This window comes from Silurus meridionalis, chromosome 14, assembly GCF_014805685.1.
Source record: "Silurus meridionalis isolate SWU-2019-XX chromosome 14, ASM1480568v1, whole genome shotgun sequence".
NCBI classification, from domain to species: domain Eukaryota; kingdom Metazoa; phylum Chordata; class Actinopteri; order Siluriformes; family Siluridae; genus Silurus; species Silurus meridionalis.
Window position 1 is genome coordinate 16,899,665 of NC_060897.1, and position 13,596 is coordinate 16,913,260.

The 13,596-nt window shown below is 38.6% G+C and overlaps 1 protein-coding gene across 2 annotated transcripts in view; it reads left to right on the top strand.

Annotated features, from left to right (window-relative positions):
• coro7 (coronin 7) overlaps positions 1-13,596 on the top strand; it is a 133,476-nt gene that overhangs the window by 24,769 nt on the left and 95,111 nt on the right. For both annotated transcript variants that reach the window (XM_046865617.1, XM_046865614.1), the window contains exon 7: positions 4,458-4,508. In XM_046865617.1, the coding sequence (XP_046721573.1) occupies positions 4,458-4,508 (51 nt within the window). The remainder of the gene's footprint in view (positions 1-4,457; positions 4,509-13,596) is intronic.

Below are 13,596 nucleotides of genomic sequence, written 5' to 3' on the forward strand. Positions count from 1 at the left end.
ACAATTAATTTGAATGTAAAATTGAATTTACTAATTAATAATCACAGAATTCAGTGTCCCCTAGATGAAAATAGGATCTGCATCTTCTTTATATTGTCTAGGGAGTGTTTCTTAGCCACTGCCTCTGGCTTGTCCATCAAGGATACATTTATAAAATGTGATGGGATAATGTCTGTTGGTATAATATTTGGTATACAAACAGTTACTTAAGGTAAAGGAAGGCTAACCGCAAGTCCTTTCAGTTGCATGCACTACTGCTGATACATCAATTTACCTATTGTAAAATGTTACACATTTTTTTTCATGCTTTGGCAACGTCAAGCATCTTCAGAAATTACAAAACTACAACAACACTTTTACTGCATCAGTTTGAACTTTTTTCCACACTGGTAACTTTATGTATTTAGCCACTTCACTTTAGTCACTTTAATTTTCCATTCAAGGGAAAGTCACATCAATTTCAAATCAAATCAAATCAAATTTTATTTGTCACATACACATACATACAGAGTACGACATGCAGTGAAATGCTTTGTACGACTGTCCGGCATGAGGGAATAGGATGGGGAGAAGAATTAAAACAAAGAAAAAAGAAAGCAGATAAATAAAGTGAATAAACTATGTAAAATACAAAATATATAAAGATATAAAGATGTATATAGGAAAAAGTCTATATACAGGGTATGCTTATGGATACAAGGTGCTTATGTACAGTAAACAGTAATCACATAAGGTGGTTGATGTGATTGTCTTTAAAGTGACCGTGTGCAGTGTGGTGTGGTATAAAGCGCACTGTGCTGTGCAAATCCACAGTTTAAGTGACAGTCTAGAGAAGTGTTGTAGTGCGAAAAGAAAAATATTTGCAGAAGTGTGATGATGGATAGAGTGACCAGCTTTTAGATCCTGGGTGTTTCCTGGTTTAAACTCCGAATGGCCTGCAGGAAGAAACTCCTCCTCATTCTCTCTGTGTTTGCCTCCAGGGAGCGGAAGTGATTTCCTGAACGCAACAAAGAAAATAGTTATTTTTATATTTTTATATATTATACATTTATTTTCAATTCAATTGTATTTCTACAATACTTTTAAGAAGAAGACTTTACATATACTTTTCAAGCTTATTAGGTGTGTCAGCCATGATACAGCTCCCTGGAGCTGATAGGGTTGAGGTATAACCGTGCTGTTTGTGTCCAATAAAGAAATCACAATAGAGAAAAACTTACTGAAAAGTAAGGCACACATCTTTAGAGAAACTAGGCTCAAACTAAAAGCCACTGGATTACATAGGATACTGTAAATGAGATAAAAAACAAACAGTACTAAGTCTGTGTACAAAGGATGTTTGGTGTGGGCATTTTGAGAATAAAAGCCTTGACAGTGTTTATGATACAAGCTTCAGAAGGTCCTCACAAGGATAGTAAATCATACATGTATAGGTAAGTCCAGTGGCGGGCCGAGCATTTGGTACCTGGGCCTTCAGTGGAGACTTAACCGACTTAATCTACCTCTTAATACCACCACTATCACGTCACATTATAGAAACCATCAATACAAAACAAAAACTCAATATAACAACACGTGGCATTACAGAGAGGGAGGAATTTTACATATGGAGGGTACCATTTTACTACAGCAAGAAATCCAGTTAGGAAACTCCAAACCTTTACACTACCACCACAACTGTGCCACCTACATCATCTGGAGTAGTTCAGAATCAAAATGTGTCTAATAACATGACAAAAATATTAAAATGAACAAACCCTTTCCCTAGCTGAGACAAGTTGGGCGATCTCTCCTTCTCTCCTAGCTTTTCTTCAAAAATTTTTAATGTGAGGCGAATATGAAATCTAATTGGAAAAAAAAAGCTATTTCTTAAGGAGACTATGCTAGAAAAAGGCCAGCAGGACAGACTTTGCAGGCCCTTGGCAGATTAGATTGACATGGCAGCACATAGAGGCTGAAATCTGATTGGACAAAAAATCTAACATCCACATCCACATACTGGAAGCAGTGCAGTGAAGAGAAACACTATGAAATGAAGAGAATAGCTGTGGGGAATAAACTAATACAATTTCATGGAAAAAATATTAGAATTTAGGTTGTAAATGAACGTCAGTGCTTCTGATAGTGTTTAGGCCAGCAGAGATGGCTTTGTTGGCCATGACCGACCACCACTGGTCAGCTATGATCTTTTTACATTACATCCATCAATGGACTTTCACCCCTTAACCTTGCAGATCCCTCATACCTAGGAATTTTAAGTGTCTTCTCTTTGGGCTGTTTGGACTGAAAGAGGTTAACAGGGCCAGTTGTTAGACTGATTAAATATGCGCTGATTGAAATGAAAGCTGCTTTGTGGGTCTGTTGAGCTGAACTTCTAGCTTGTTTTTTAGGCTCTACAGCCTGTATAAGGGCCAGGCTTATACTGGAGCTCCAGAGACTGAGCTCTCTCCTCCCTGAAGCGGCACAGCTTGTGGGTGGGCTGCCCAGTTTTTGGAAAGACCATTTCTTTTAAACGCTTCTTTATAGAAATAAAGTCAAACTCCATTTGCTCTCAGCCATAACAGCCTAGATACACATCTCTCCCATTAAGTTTATTCAGTCATAAAAAGCCATGGCGATGTCTAAAATAGACAACCGCTTACACTGATTTTTGTCTTTCCTCTGTTTATTGTGCTCCTTTGAATAATTTTGCATGGCTTTCCTCGAGCGTGATGCTGGCATGACGTCTCTTCTCTAACCTTCTCTCTGATGAAGTGGGCGGTCAGGGTTCATACTATGTTTAACATATGTATTTCAGGGAAATGTACATATGTATTTCATTAAATATGACATAATTTTAATAACAATAAAGACCAAAAAAAGATCTATTTTCACTATTTGCATCTCTTTCTTTCTTTCTTTCTTTCTCTCTCTCTCTCTCTCTCTCTCTCTCTCTCTCTCTCTCTCTCTCTTCTCACACCCTCTCAGCTCTTTATAACTCAGTTAAACTCTTGTATTTGTCAACATTAAATATTAAGAACAAACAACAAATGAAATTTTGCTGAAAGATTTACCTAAATATAATTATGGTCTTTTTCTTACTTACTTTTTAATTAATATATTTCTTTTACAAACTGTTTTTCAGTTTCATTAAAATTAATTGAAACTATGATGCCAGGACATATGACTGCTCTGTAATACTTTAATCAAAGATCTGTCTGATTAGTAAGGCTAATCCAGATGAAGCTGTTTTTCCAGAAAAACTATACGAGCTGATAACTAATGCTGCACACTGCTGGCTTGCTCACTCACTTAGCTAACACCCAAACTCAGGCTAAATAACTGCCAAGCATCTGGCTTTTCTCTTTCATTAGTTTCTTGCCTCTTTTGACTGACCCCTGCTCTGTTTCTACCATCAAGCTGCATTTATGTGACAGTTAAATTGGGCATTATTATCTCAAAACATATTCATAAAAGAAATACAGGGATTTGTTTTGTGAGATTAAATAAAATTTTATTTAATTTGACTTGACTACATACATACATTGTTCTGTTATTTTTGGTGTGTTGAAAAAATGCAAATTCTAGTGGAAAATAACTATGATAATTATGATATATCTGTAGACATTGGTGTATTTCTTTTTGTATTGTAAAATATGAATGGGAATCCAACAGCTTTTGATTCTGAGCCCGTTAGTTAAAATGATGTATGTGTGTGTGTGTGTGTGTGTGTGTGTGTGTGTGTGTGTGTGTGTGTGTCTGGCTTTGATTAGGGCATTGTTTCAGTGACTAGTAGACATGGGTGCACTGGTCACATCCTGTTTCTATTATTGCTCGTTTCTCCTCAATCATTCGATACGTCTTTTCTGATCAGTTCTCCTCATTAACTTTGCATGTGAGGGGTCAGCCAGTGGTCACTGATCTGCTGGTTTAAACACATGAATTATATTTACAGCTCTAAAAAAGCAACTTAAAAGAATTTTGGCTATTAATGTGGACCACACTACAGAATGATTATAATTATAAGCAATGTTGAAACATATAATAGGAGCGATTTGTTCTGTTTTAGCCATTAAACTTCCTATACTCCAAGGTCAACCCAGAACAAAAAAAAACACACACTTTCCAAAGGCATGCAACCTGACCAGCAACCTGAACAGTTTGTGTTTTCACAAAAGACAGTTGGCATGACCTCCATGCTACAGGATAATATAAGAAAATATTGAACAGGACAAAAATAAAATTATGATTCTTTTGAATCAGGCATCTAGTGTGATATTTTCAAAACATTTTTAGTTGTTTCCCAAGTGGCAGTGCATGTACAATGTATGGCTAAATCTCACCTCACTTTACCACTTGCACTAGTCCTCATATTTGTTCATTTATATTATGCATTATGCTGTTGTGATTCTCACCAGCACTCTGGTGTCTGCACTGTATACCTGCCTTTATCTGTCTTCTCTTTTTTTTCCCCCCAGGACAAAAAACTGCGCATTTTTGATCCGAGAGCACAGCTGACAGCGGTCCAGGTACTGTGCTTCACTTATTTCACTAAACTGTCACTTGATTATCAGTCCAGTTGTTTTCAAATTGTTCCTGTCTAAACTGTATGCAGTGTGTGGTTATTGCACTGATTTGTATTGGTGTGCATTCTCCTCTAAATGCTCCCACTGTTGTATTTCATTGTCAAATCAGAGCAGTGCAAATGTTAGAAACAGAGTGGAAAAGGTTTTGGGTATATCTTGGAGGTGTGAAATATATCTGTGTGTGTCTGTCTGCCTTCATTATCAGCTCTCAATATACAACTGAATTGCAGTTCTAGATATTTGTTTGTACAGGCTTGTGTCTTGGTCATTTGTGTATGCCATAAGGTGTATAGGGCATTGTGATGTACCATTACTTACAGTATTCTGGGGTTCTATGACTATTCCATCAAAAGCCCGTCAAAATAGACTCAGCAGTGGTCTGCAACCCAAATGTTTGAGGCCAATCAAAGCAAACTGGATGAACAGCAGGAAGCATACAGGGTGCAGATTTAACACAATTACAGAAGGTATGGAATTCTGAGCTGCTGCAAAAGCTTTAAAAACTCTTGAGTATTGTCCCAAATGTGTGCTTTAAAGGTCACCCAGTCCCTAATGGACAATCTTTCTCTAACTGGAAAAAAGATTGATAAATGAACGCTAATATCAACTGTAAAACAGATTTGGCCTCATCAGATAATTTCCAAGAAAGCATCTAGACTCATCATGCACTCTGTACACACAAAACTTCTACAATCGCACCATGTTCAGTGGCCAAGATGTTGGACTTCTGATCAGAAAGTAGTAAAGTTCAAATCCCAGCACCACCATGCTGCCACTCCTGAGCCCCTAGTAAGGCACTAATCCTCAACTGCTTAGTTGTATAAATGAGCTAATTGCAAGTCGCTCTGCTAAGTGCAACAGTGTCTCCCAAATGCCATAAATGTAAATGAGTTGATATTCAGGGCAAACCCACACACACACACACACACACACACACACACACACACACACACACACACACACACACGCAAATAGAATTGTTAAGTTTTCCAAAAACTTTAAATCTGTGTTGTAGAGCCACTCCCACAATCTCCCACACCATACACAATCTGCATGATTAGCTCAAACTGCAGAGAACAATGGCACTGAACCCAATGTTGAAGGACAAAAGATGAAAGAACTGCCTCACCATTTGTGAGCCCACAGAGCCCATCATCCACAGTACATATCCTGATAAGAGTTCAAGTTCAGTATTCTGAGTATGCTTCCCAGTCCTATGTTTTGTATTCTTAGAGTAGTCAGTGTTAAATAAATAACTTAGTAAATAACTTGGATAGTATTGAAGTATTTGGAGTACATTTTTGTATTTAATATCTGTATTTTTTGGGGGGGGGGTTACTTTTAACTCTAGTACATTTTTGGAAAACATGCCGTTCCTTACAACTTTGAACTGAATACATGCATTTTGTAAAAAGAGAAGCTGTGGCATGACCACAAGTGTAACCCACACTTCTGGTGAGAGTGTTTGGAGTGATGGTTTTCTCACTGTGTTTCTGTAGCAATAGAAAACTTTCTTCCTATAAAGGTCTGATGTGCAGAGTATTTTATTCAAGTACAGGAACACTATCCTCTACTAATAAATTCCCATTTAGGGGAAGACTTGGTTATAGTTATCCTTTTCTAGGAAAATGTCTCACATTGTGTTTGCGAACTGGATCAAAGTCAAAAGGCAAGCTTTGGTGTTCTTTCTTTTGTATGAATGCTGGTGACTGCAAACCTACTGGACATATTTGTCACTAGGCCACTATAAATAACATACAAACAGCCCAGAAACATATTGGTCTTGTATGTGTTGGTAAAATCCTTAAAATTTCCCTGTGCACTAGTAATCCCACGGCATGACCATGAACCTGCCAAGCTACTTGTTTTGTCGGCGAGAAAAGTTGTCAATTGCTGCTTGTGTCTGCCTGAGTAAATCAACTCTGATAATGTAGCAGGAATGGGGAAATTGAACATTCCCACAGTTCAGATGAGGTGTGTGGGCCTCGTTTTTAGTTTTCACTAGGTAAAGAAAAACTTACCAAAAACAATAGTAGGCCACAGAGGATTAAACATTAGCCTTCTTCTCTTTGAGTAAATACCTGGATGTGTGTGGGGTTTTTTGCAGTCAGTTAAAACTATTCAAAAACACACACACGCACACATCAGACCAACACAATGCATGTGTGTTTTCAGAAGTGCTTTGCTGCTGACCTTTTTAAACAGACTTGATGTCTCTAATTCCAAATTTTTCTGCCGGCTTGTTATTATTTACCACACATTCATATCAAAAAGGTTCAATTTTTCTGTCATATTTGCTGTTGTTTGAAATCAGAACCAGTAGCTTTTTTTTATAACTTTTCCCAGCTCATGGTTTTTGCATTGCAGTGGCCATTTTTGAAGTCAGATGGCTACAGAGTGTGTGCTGTTTTGTTAGACACCATGTGGGACTGCTCTTTGTGAAAATTAGCACACTAAACTCTGGCCTGCCTGCATGTGTTGTGGAGGCGCTGTGCATTCCAGAGACAGAGGGAGAACTTGTGCATCATGCTTCTGTACAAAATAAGCTTTGGCAGGAAAAAAAGTTTCTGACTCAGCATCTCCAATTCCTCTCATCTCTGGTCCTGCTGTTCTTACCACTATCTTTAACACCACAGTTTCTTGAGTGCATTTAAGTTAGCTATTCACAGCCAGTTGAAGCACTAGGATTCTAATGCCTCCACCCATGGAGGCTTGAAGCTTTGGTGTGTATATATATATATATATATATATATATATATATATATATATATATATATATATATACAGCACAGATGGCCTGTTCCTTTTCAGTCAAAAGATTGGACTGGGGATGTGCTACTGCATAACAACCTCATTTTAATTTATTTTATCCATTAATTTTTTCAGAATTTATTTCCCATTAAGAAGCGCATACTGATGGTGAACATTTCATCACCCCTGCACAAAAATCTCATTGCACCTCTGTTTATATGTAACGCAATACGGACTGCTGGATAAGATGTTTAATAATGTTTCCAAGTGATGTAAAATCTCTTATATGAGGGTTTCTGCAGGAAAACGCATTGTTTTTACACTAAAAATGTCCAATATAAGCACCTTGTTTGAATGCTATATCTGAGCTTTATTAGAAAGGTTGTAATGGGCCTGATTATTAGTAGGCTCCATGACCATAACGTACTTCTTTTTCTTTCGGGTTTTCCCATTAGGGGTCCCCACAGCTGATCATCTATCTCCAAACCCCCCTGTCCTCTACATCTGCCTCTTTCAACCCAACCACCTGCATGTAGGTACCAGGTACCTATACTCCTCCACCTTCTTCACCTCTTTACCCTGCAACTGCACCACTCCACTGCCCTTCCTCTCATTCACACACATGTACTCTGTCTTACTCCTACTGACTTTCATTCCCCTTCAATTCAATTCAATTCATTTTTATTTGTATAGCGCTTTTAACAATGAACATTGTCTCAAAGCAGCTTTACACAGATAATGTGGTGATTAAATGTAAATATTTTCTTTGTAAGTATGTTTGTCCCTGATGAGCAACTGTGGCAAGGAAAAACTCCCTGAGATGGCATAAGGAAGAAACCTTGAGAGGAACCAGACTCAAGAGGGAACCCATCCTCCGGCAAGACTCGCTATGGCAGCATAACTAAAAGGGAGAACCAGAAGGTAACACAGACATGAGGGATCTCTGGGATAAGAGACGACCCATCACACCACCGTCAACAAACCTGAGTGAACGTGTGAATGTGAGGGGACGACAGCATACAAATATACCAGTTCACCAAACACTCTATATCCATGCTCCCTCCGGATCTGTGCCTTTACCTAAGAAAAAATCTACTGATAAAAGGCTTGACTAAATAAATAAGTTTTCAACCTTGACTTGAACACTGAGACTGTGTCCGAGTCCCAAACACTGATTGGAAGGCTGTTCCATAACTGTGGGGCTTTATAAGAGAAAGATCTGCCCCCTGCTGTAGTCTTCATTATTTGAGGAACCAACAGATAGCCAGCACCTTTTGATCTAAGTAGGCGTGGAGGATCATACTGGTACAGAAGTTCACTCAGATACTGCGGTGCGAGACCGTTAAGTGCTTTATACGTCAGTAGTAATATTTTATAATCAATGCGAGATTTGATTGGGAGCCAGTGTAGACTAATTAAAACAGGGGTGATGTGGTCGTATTTTACTAGATCTAGTGAGGACCCTTGCTGCTGCATTCTGGACTAACTGAAGCTTCTCTCCAGCGCATACCTCCACCTCTCCAGGCTCTTCTTAACCAGCTCCCTACTCTCACCACAAATCATAATATCGTCCGCAAACATCATATGCCATGGAGACTACTGTCTGACCTCGTCTGTCAACCTGTCCATAGCCCCTGCAAACAGGAAAGGGCTCAGAGCTGAACCTTGATGCAGTCCAAATTCCACATTGAACCAGTCTGTCGTTCCTACTGCACACTTCACTGCTGTCACACTGTCCTCATACATGTACCACCCTCACATACTTCTCTGACACACCTGACTTTCTCATACAGTACCACAACTCCTCTCTCAGCACACTGTCGTACGTTTTCTCTAAATCCACACACACACAATGCAACTCCTTCTGACCGTCTCTATACTTCTCCATCAACATTCTCAAAGCAAATAGGGCATCTGTGGTGCTCTTCCTCGGCATGAAACCAAACTTTTGCTCACATATGGTCACCTCTTCTCTCAGCCTGGCTTCTACTACTCTTTCCCATAACTTCATGTTGTAACTGATCAACTTTATTCCCATAAAGTTACTGCAGGTCTGCACATCTCCTTTATGCTTAAAGATCAGTACCAGCACACTCCTCTATTCGTCAGGCATCTTCTCACATTCCAAAATCCTGTTGAACAATCTTGTTAAAAACTCCACTGCCATCTCTCCTAAACATCTCCATGCTTCTACCGGTATGTCATCTGGTCCAACCGACTTTCCACTCTTCATCCTCTTAATCGCTGCTCTTACTTCCTCCTTACTAATCCTATCCACTTCCTGCTTCAACATCTCTACACCATCTAACCTTCTCTCTCTCATTTTCCTCGTTCATCAGCTGCTCGAAATACTCCCTTCATCTTCTCAACACACTCTCCTCACTAGTCAACACATTTCCATCTCCATCCTTTATTACTCTGACTTGCAGCACATCCTCCCCAGGTCGGTCCCTCTGCCTGGCCATTCGGTATTAATTCTTTTCTCCTTCCTTAGTGTCGAGGGTGTGAAGTCTCTTATGTTACTCTTTGAACTTATCATGGGTTTGTTGGCAAAAGTACTGGCCAGAATGAACGTTTATTTGCTGAAAATTCACCATCTGCCTTTTTATCTTTCACATTTTATAAATTCTTCACCTCCTAGTTCTCCCTGACATAGGCAGTGGTGGCTCAGTGGTTAGGGCAAAATGTAAGTGCTTCCTCTGACACATGCACTAAAACAGCATAATTTTACAGCTTAAGAGGTTCATGCTAAAAGTATATTCATGATAGGACACATTTAGACATATTCATGATAGGACAGTGGTACAGCCTCAGACTTCTGGCCAGTGGTGGTTTGTATTTTCTTGACACTGTGGCAAATGCTGATTTTGTGAGTGTACCAAATGGATATTTGAATTAAAATGATAAATGAAGTAATTGATTATTCACCATGAGTACATGAGGTCTACCCTAAATTCAGGTAAGTTCAGAAATGCTTCTGAAATGTTGGTGGAAATGTTTAAGATGTAAACATCATGCATTTTCAAAGAAATCTGATTTATTATGATATATTTCTTATTTATTTTCCAGTAAAATAATAGAATTTTTGGCCAAATCTGATATTTTTAGCTGTATAATTAGTGCGTACATGTAATGGCACACAGTGTAAACATAAGAACAGACTCACTACGAGTGTTGTCATCATCATCTCATTGTAGTGTTGAATAAAAGAAAAAACATGATTTGTCACTGTCAGCTCTGTATTTCCTGGGATTATATATATATATATATATATATATATATATATATATATATATATATATATATATGTGTTTGATTTATAAGTTAGCATCGGCAGGTAGGAAAAAAAATAAAGAGGAACTGCAGTTGTGTGTGCAGTGTATTTACGGGAATGAGGAGAAGCTGGGTAATTTGGGTGGATAAGTGAAAGCTGAAGCTCTAATCAGCGTGCATTCAACTGGTTTTATTTAGTTTGCTTGTACACTGTTCTTATGTGTGTGTGTGTGTGTGTGTGTGTGTTTGGAGAGTGTGGCACTGTAAATTATTCCTTTTGCTTTTATGTGGACATTGGTTTAGTGTTTGGGATGGCTTTATACTCAGCGTGCTCCTGTTATTTCCTGCTTAACCTTATGACCTTGATACAGTCATTACTTTTGAGACAGTTTATTCCACCACATTAACTATTGCAGTTACTCCTGCCCTCTTCTCCGCATTCAGAGCACCAGTCCATGCAGATCATCTCATCTTTTAGCTGAAATTATCACTGTATTGGAAGGAAGTAGCAGTTTGGGTGTGGTGCACATTGGCCAAAAAGGACATATGTGCCTTTTTTCCCTCGATGTATATGTGTGTGCGTGTGTGCGTGTGTGCGTGTGTGCGTGTGCGTGTATGTGTGTTTCAAATTACAGAGCTGAAAATACTCCTCATAGTTTTGGGCTGGTGCTGGCTGCAGTGATGGAGAGATGTGGTCCCTGGCACAAAGGAAGACAGGAAAGGGAATATTTTTTTGGACGCAGAGAGCCAGATTTCTCGATTTCATCGTCGGCTGCTGCTGCTTTTGGTGAAATTAGAGAGCCCCTGGAATGAATGTGAAGCAGGAAAAAATGGGCAGGGCTGAATGAAAAACATTCAGAACAGACAGAGCGGCTGCAGGGGTTTTTGGAGACACACACATGCACACACAGAGTCTAAAAAGGAGAAAACTGTTGACTTTTGACTTTGGACTGTGACTTTTTGATTGGCACTGCTGTATAGTGCACTGGAAAGAATCTGTGTTTATAATTCTGCAAAGTCTGTCAGATTTATTTGCAGCTTTTAGTAATTTCTCTGTCCAGTTTAAATTCTGTGTCCAGTTATTCCGTCTCCCTTTCTCTAGTTTAGATTCCATTTTCAGTTTAGATTCCATCTCCCTGTCTCCAATTTAGATTCCATGTCCAGTTTAGATTCTGATGCCCTGTCTCCAGTTGTTTCTGTCTCCATTTGAGATTCTGTGTCCAGTTTAGTTTCCGTCTCCAGTATAGTTTCCATCTTCAGTTTAGTTTTGGTCTCCAGTTTAGTTTTCATCTTCAGTTTAGTTTTGGTCTCCAGTTTAGTTTTCATCTTCAGTTTAGTTTACGTCTCCAGTTGAGATTTTGTGTCTAATTTAGTTCACGTCTCCAGTTTAGTTTCCGTCTCCAGTTCAGATTCTATGTCTAGTTTAGTTTCCATCTTCAGTTTAGTCTACGTCTCCAGTTTAGATTCTGTCTAGTTTAGTTTCCGTCTTAAGTTTAGTTTCCGTCTCCAGTTCAGATTCTGTGTCTAGTTTAGTTTCCATCTTCAGTTTAGTCTACATCTCCAATTGAGATTTTGTGTCTAATTTAGTTCACGTCTCCAGTTTAGTTTGCGTCTCCAGTTAAAATTCTGTGTCTAGTTTAGTTTCCGTCTCCAGTTGAGATTCTGTGTCTAGTTTAGTTTCCGTCCCCAGTTTAGTTTCCGTCTCCAGTTCAGATTCGGTGTCTAGTTTAGTTTCTGTCTCCTTTTGGATTCCATGTTCTCTGTAGTTTCCGTTTTCAGTTGAGATTCTGTTTGCCTGTGTAAAATATATTTATCTTTTCTTGAGTGTATCATCATATCTGACAGATTTGTATAAACCACACATTTAATTCTGTCCATTTATTCATCATGAGTAACTGGTATATCTAGATAATGACATCTCTATTCAGGGTAAATATTCAGGAATCTGCTGTAGACAAGCTGGCAGTGAATTACAGAGCACCACACATTCACATAGGTAGAGAAAAAACACAGTGCAGCTTTTAGACTCTGCTTCAGCCCTCTGTTTTGAAAATATTCTGTACACCCCAGCAACTTGAGACTGAAAGTGGTTTCAGTGGTTGGAGAATAAACCAGAATTTTCATTATCTCTTTGTATGTTCTGTTTTTAATTAACATATCTATTATATAGAAAAGCATTGATCACTTCTCAAAAGCATGCAAGCCAGCATCACACACCAGTCTGTATACTGCAGATGTCCTTGTTATATAACTTATTGTTGTATAAGTTATTGCTTAAGGCAGTCCAGGAGCATTTCGGACATTGAGGCATTATTAGAAATATGGGTTTTTATTAATGATTGTTTCTGTCACATATGACATTCATTATTGTCATTAGGTTTAATTTAGCATTATATATAGGTCAACCTTTCAGTTATGGAGGATCAAATCACATCCATCTAATTTAAGTGAACAGTTGGAAACATTTTAGAAACAGCTGAGACACCTGGCTTTGCTTCACAGACCCCCTGATGGTCCTTGGACCTGATGCGAAGCACAAATCTGCTAAAAAGTCAACTTTTTTAAAAACCATTGGCTTTGCTGATTCCATATAAATCCATAAACAATAAATGCTGTTTACACTCAAGGAATGTTTGGCATTAACTTGCTGTTGTGGAATGCCAATGCTGTGAAATAAGTAATATCACATCTGTAAAGCTTCACATAAAGCCCGCACAAAGTTTTAAACCCATGTCAAGGATTGCAAACAGGATGTTAGCTTTATTAATCTCTTTCACTATACAGTTTGTATCTGCTGTTACTTTAATATCTCCTGTTGTAAAGCCCTTAAACATCGCCATGGCAACCATTTTGTAGCTCTGTTTGCCAGTTGCCTTAGAATTCATGAAGGTTAAGAGCATCAAACGCATTCAGAGGGCCATTGCTCTTCATAATTATAAACATTTCAGCAGTAAAATGTCCAGTCGTCTTATAGCCTCTCGGCAGAGCCTGAGCAGGTGGTGGGTGA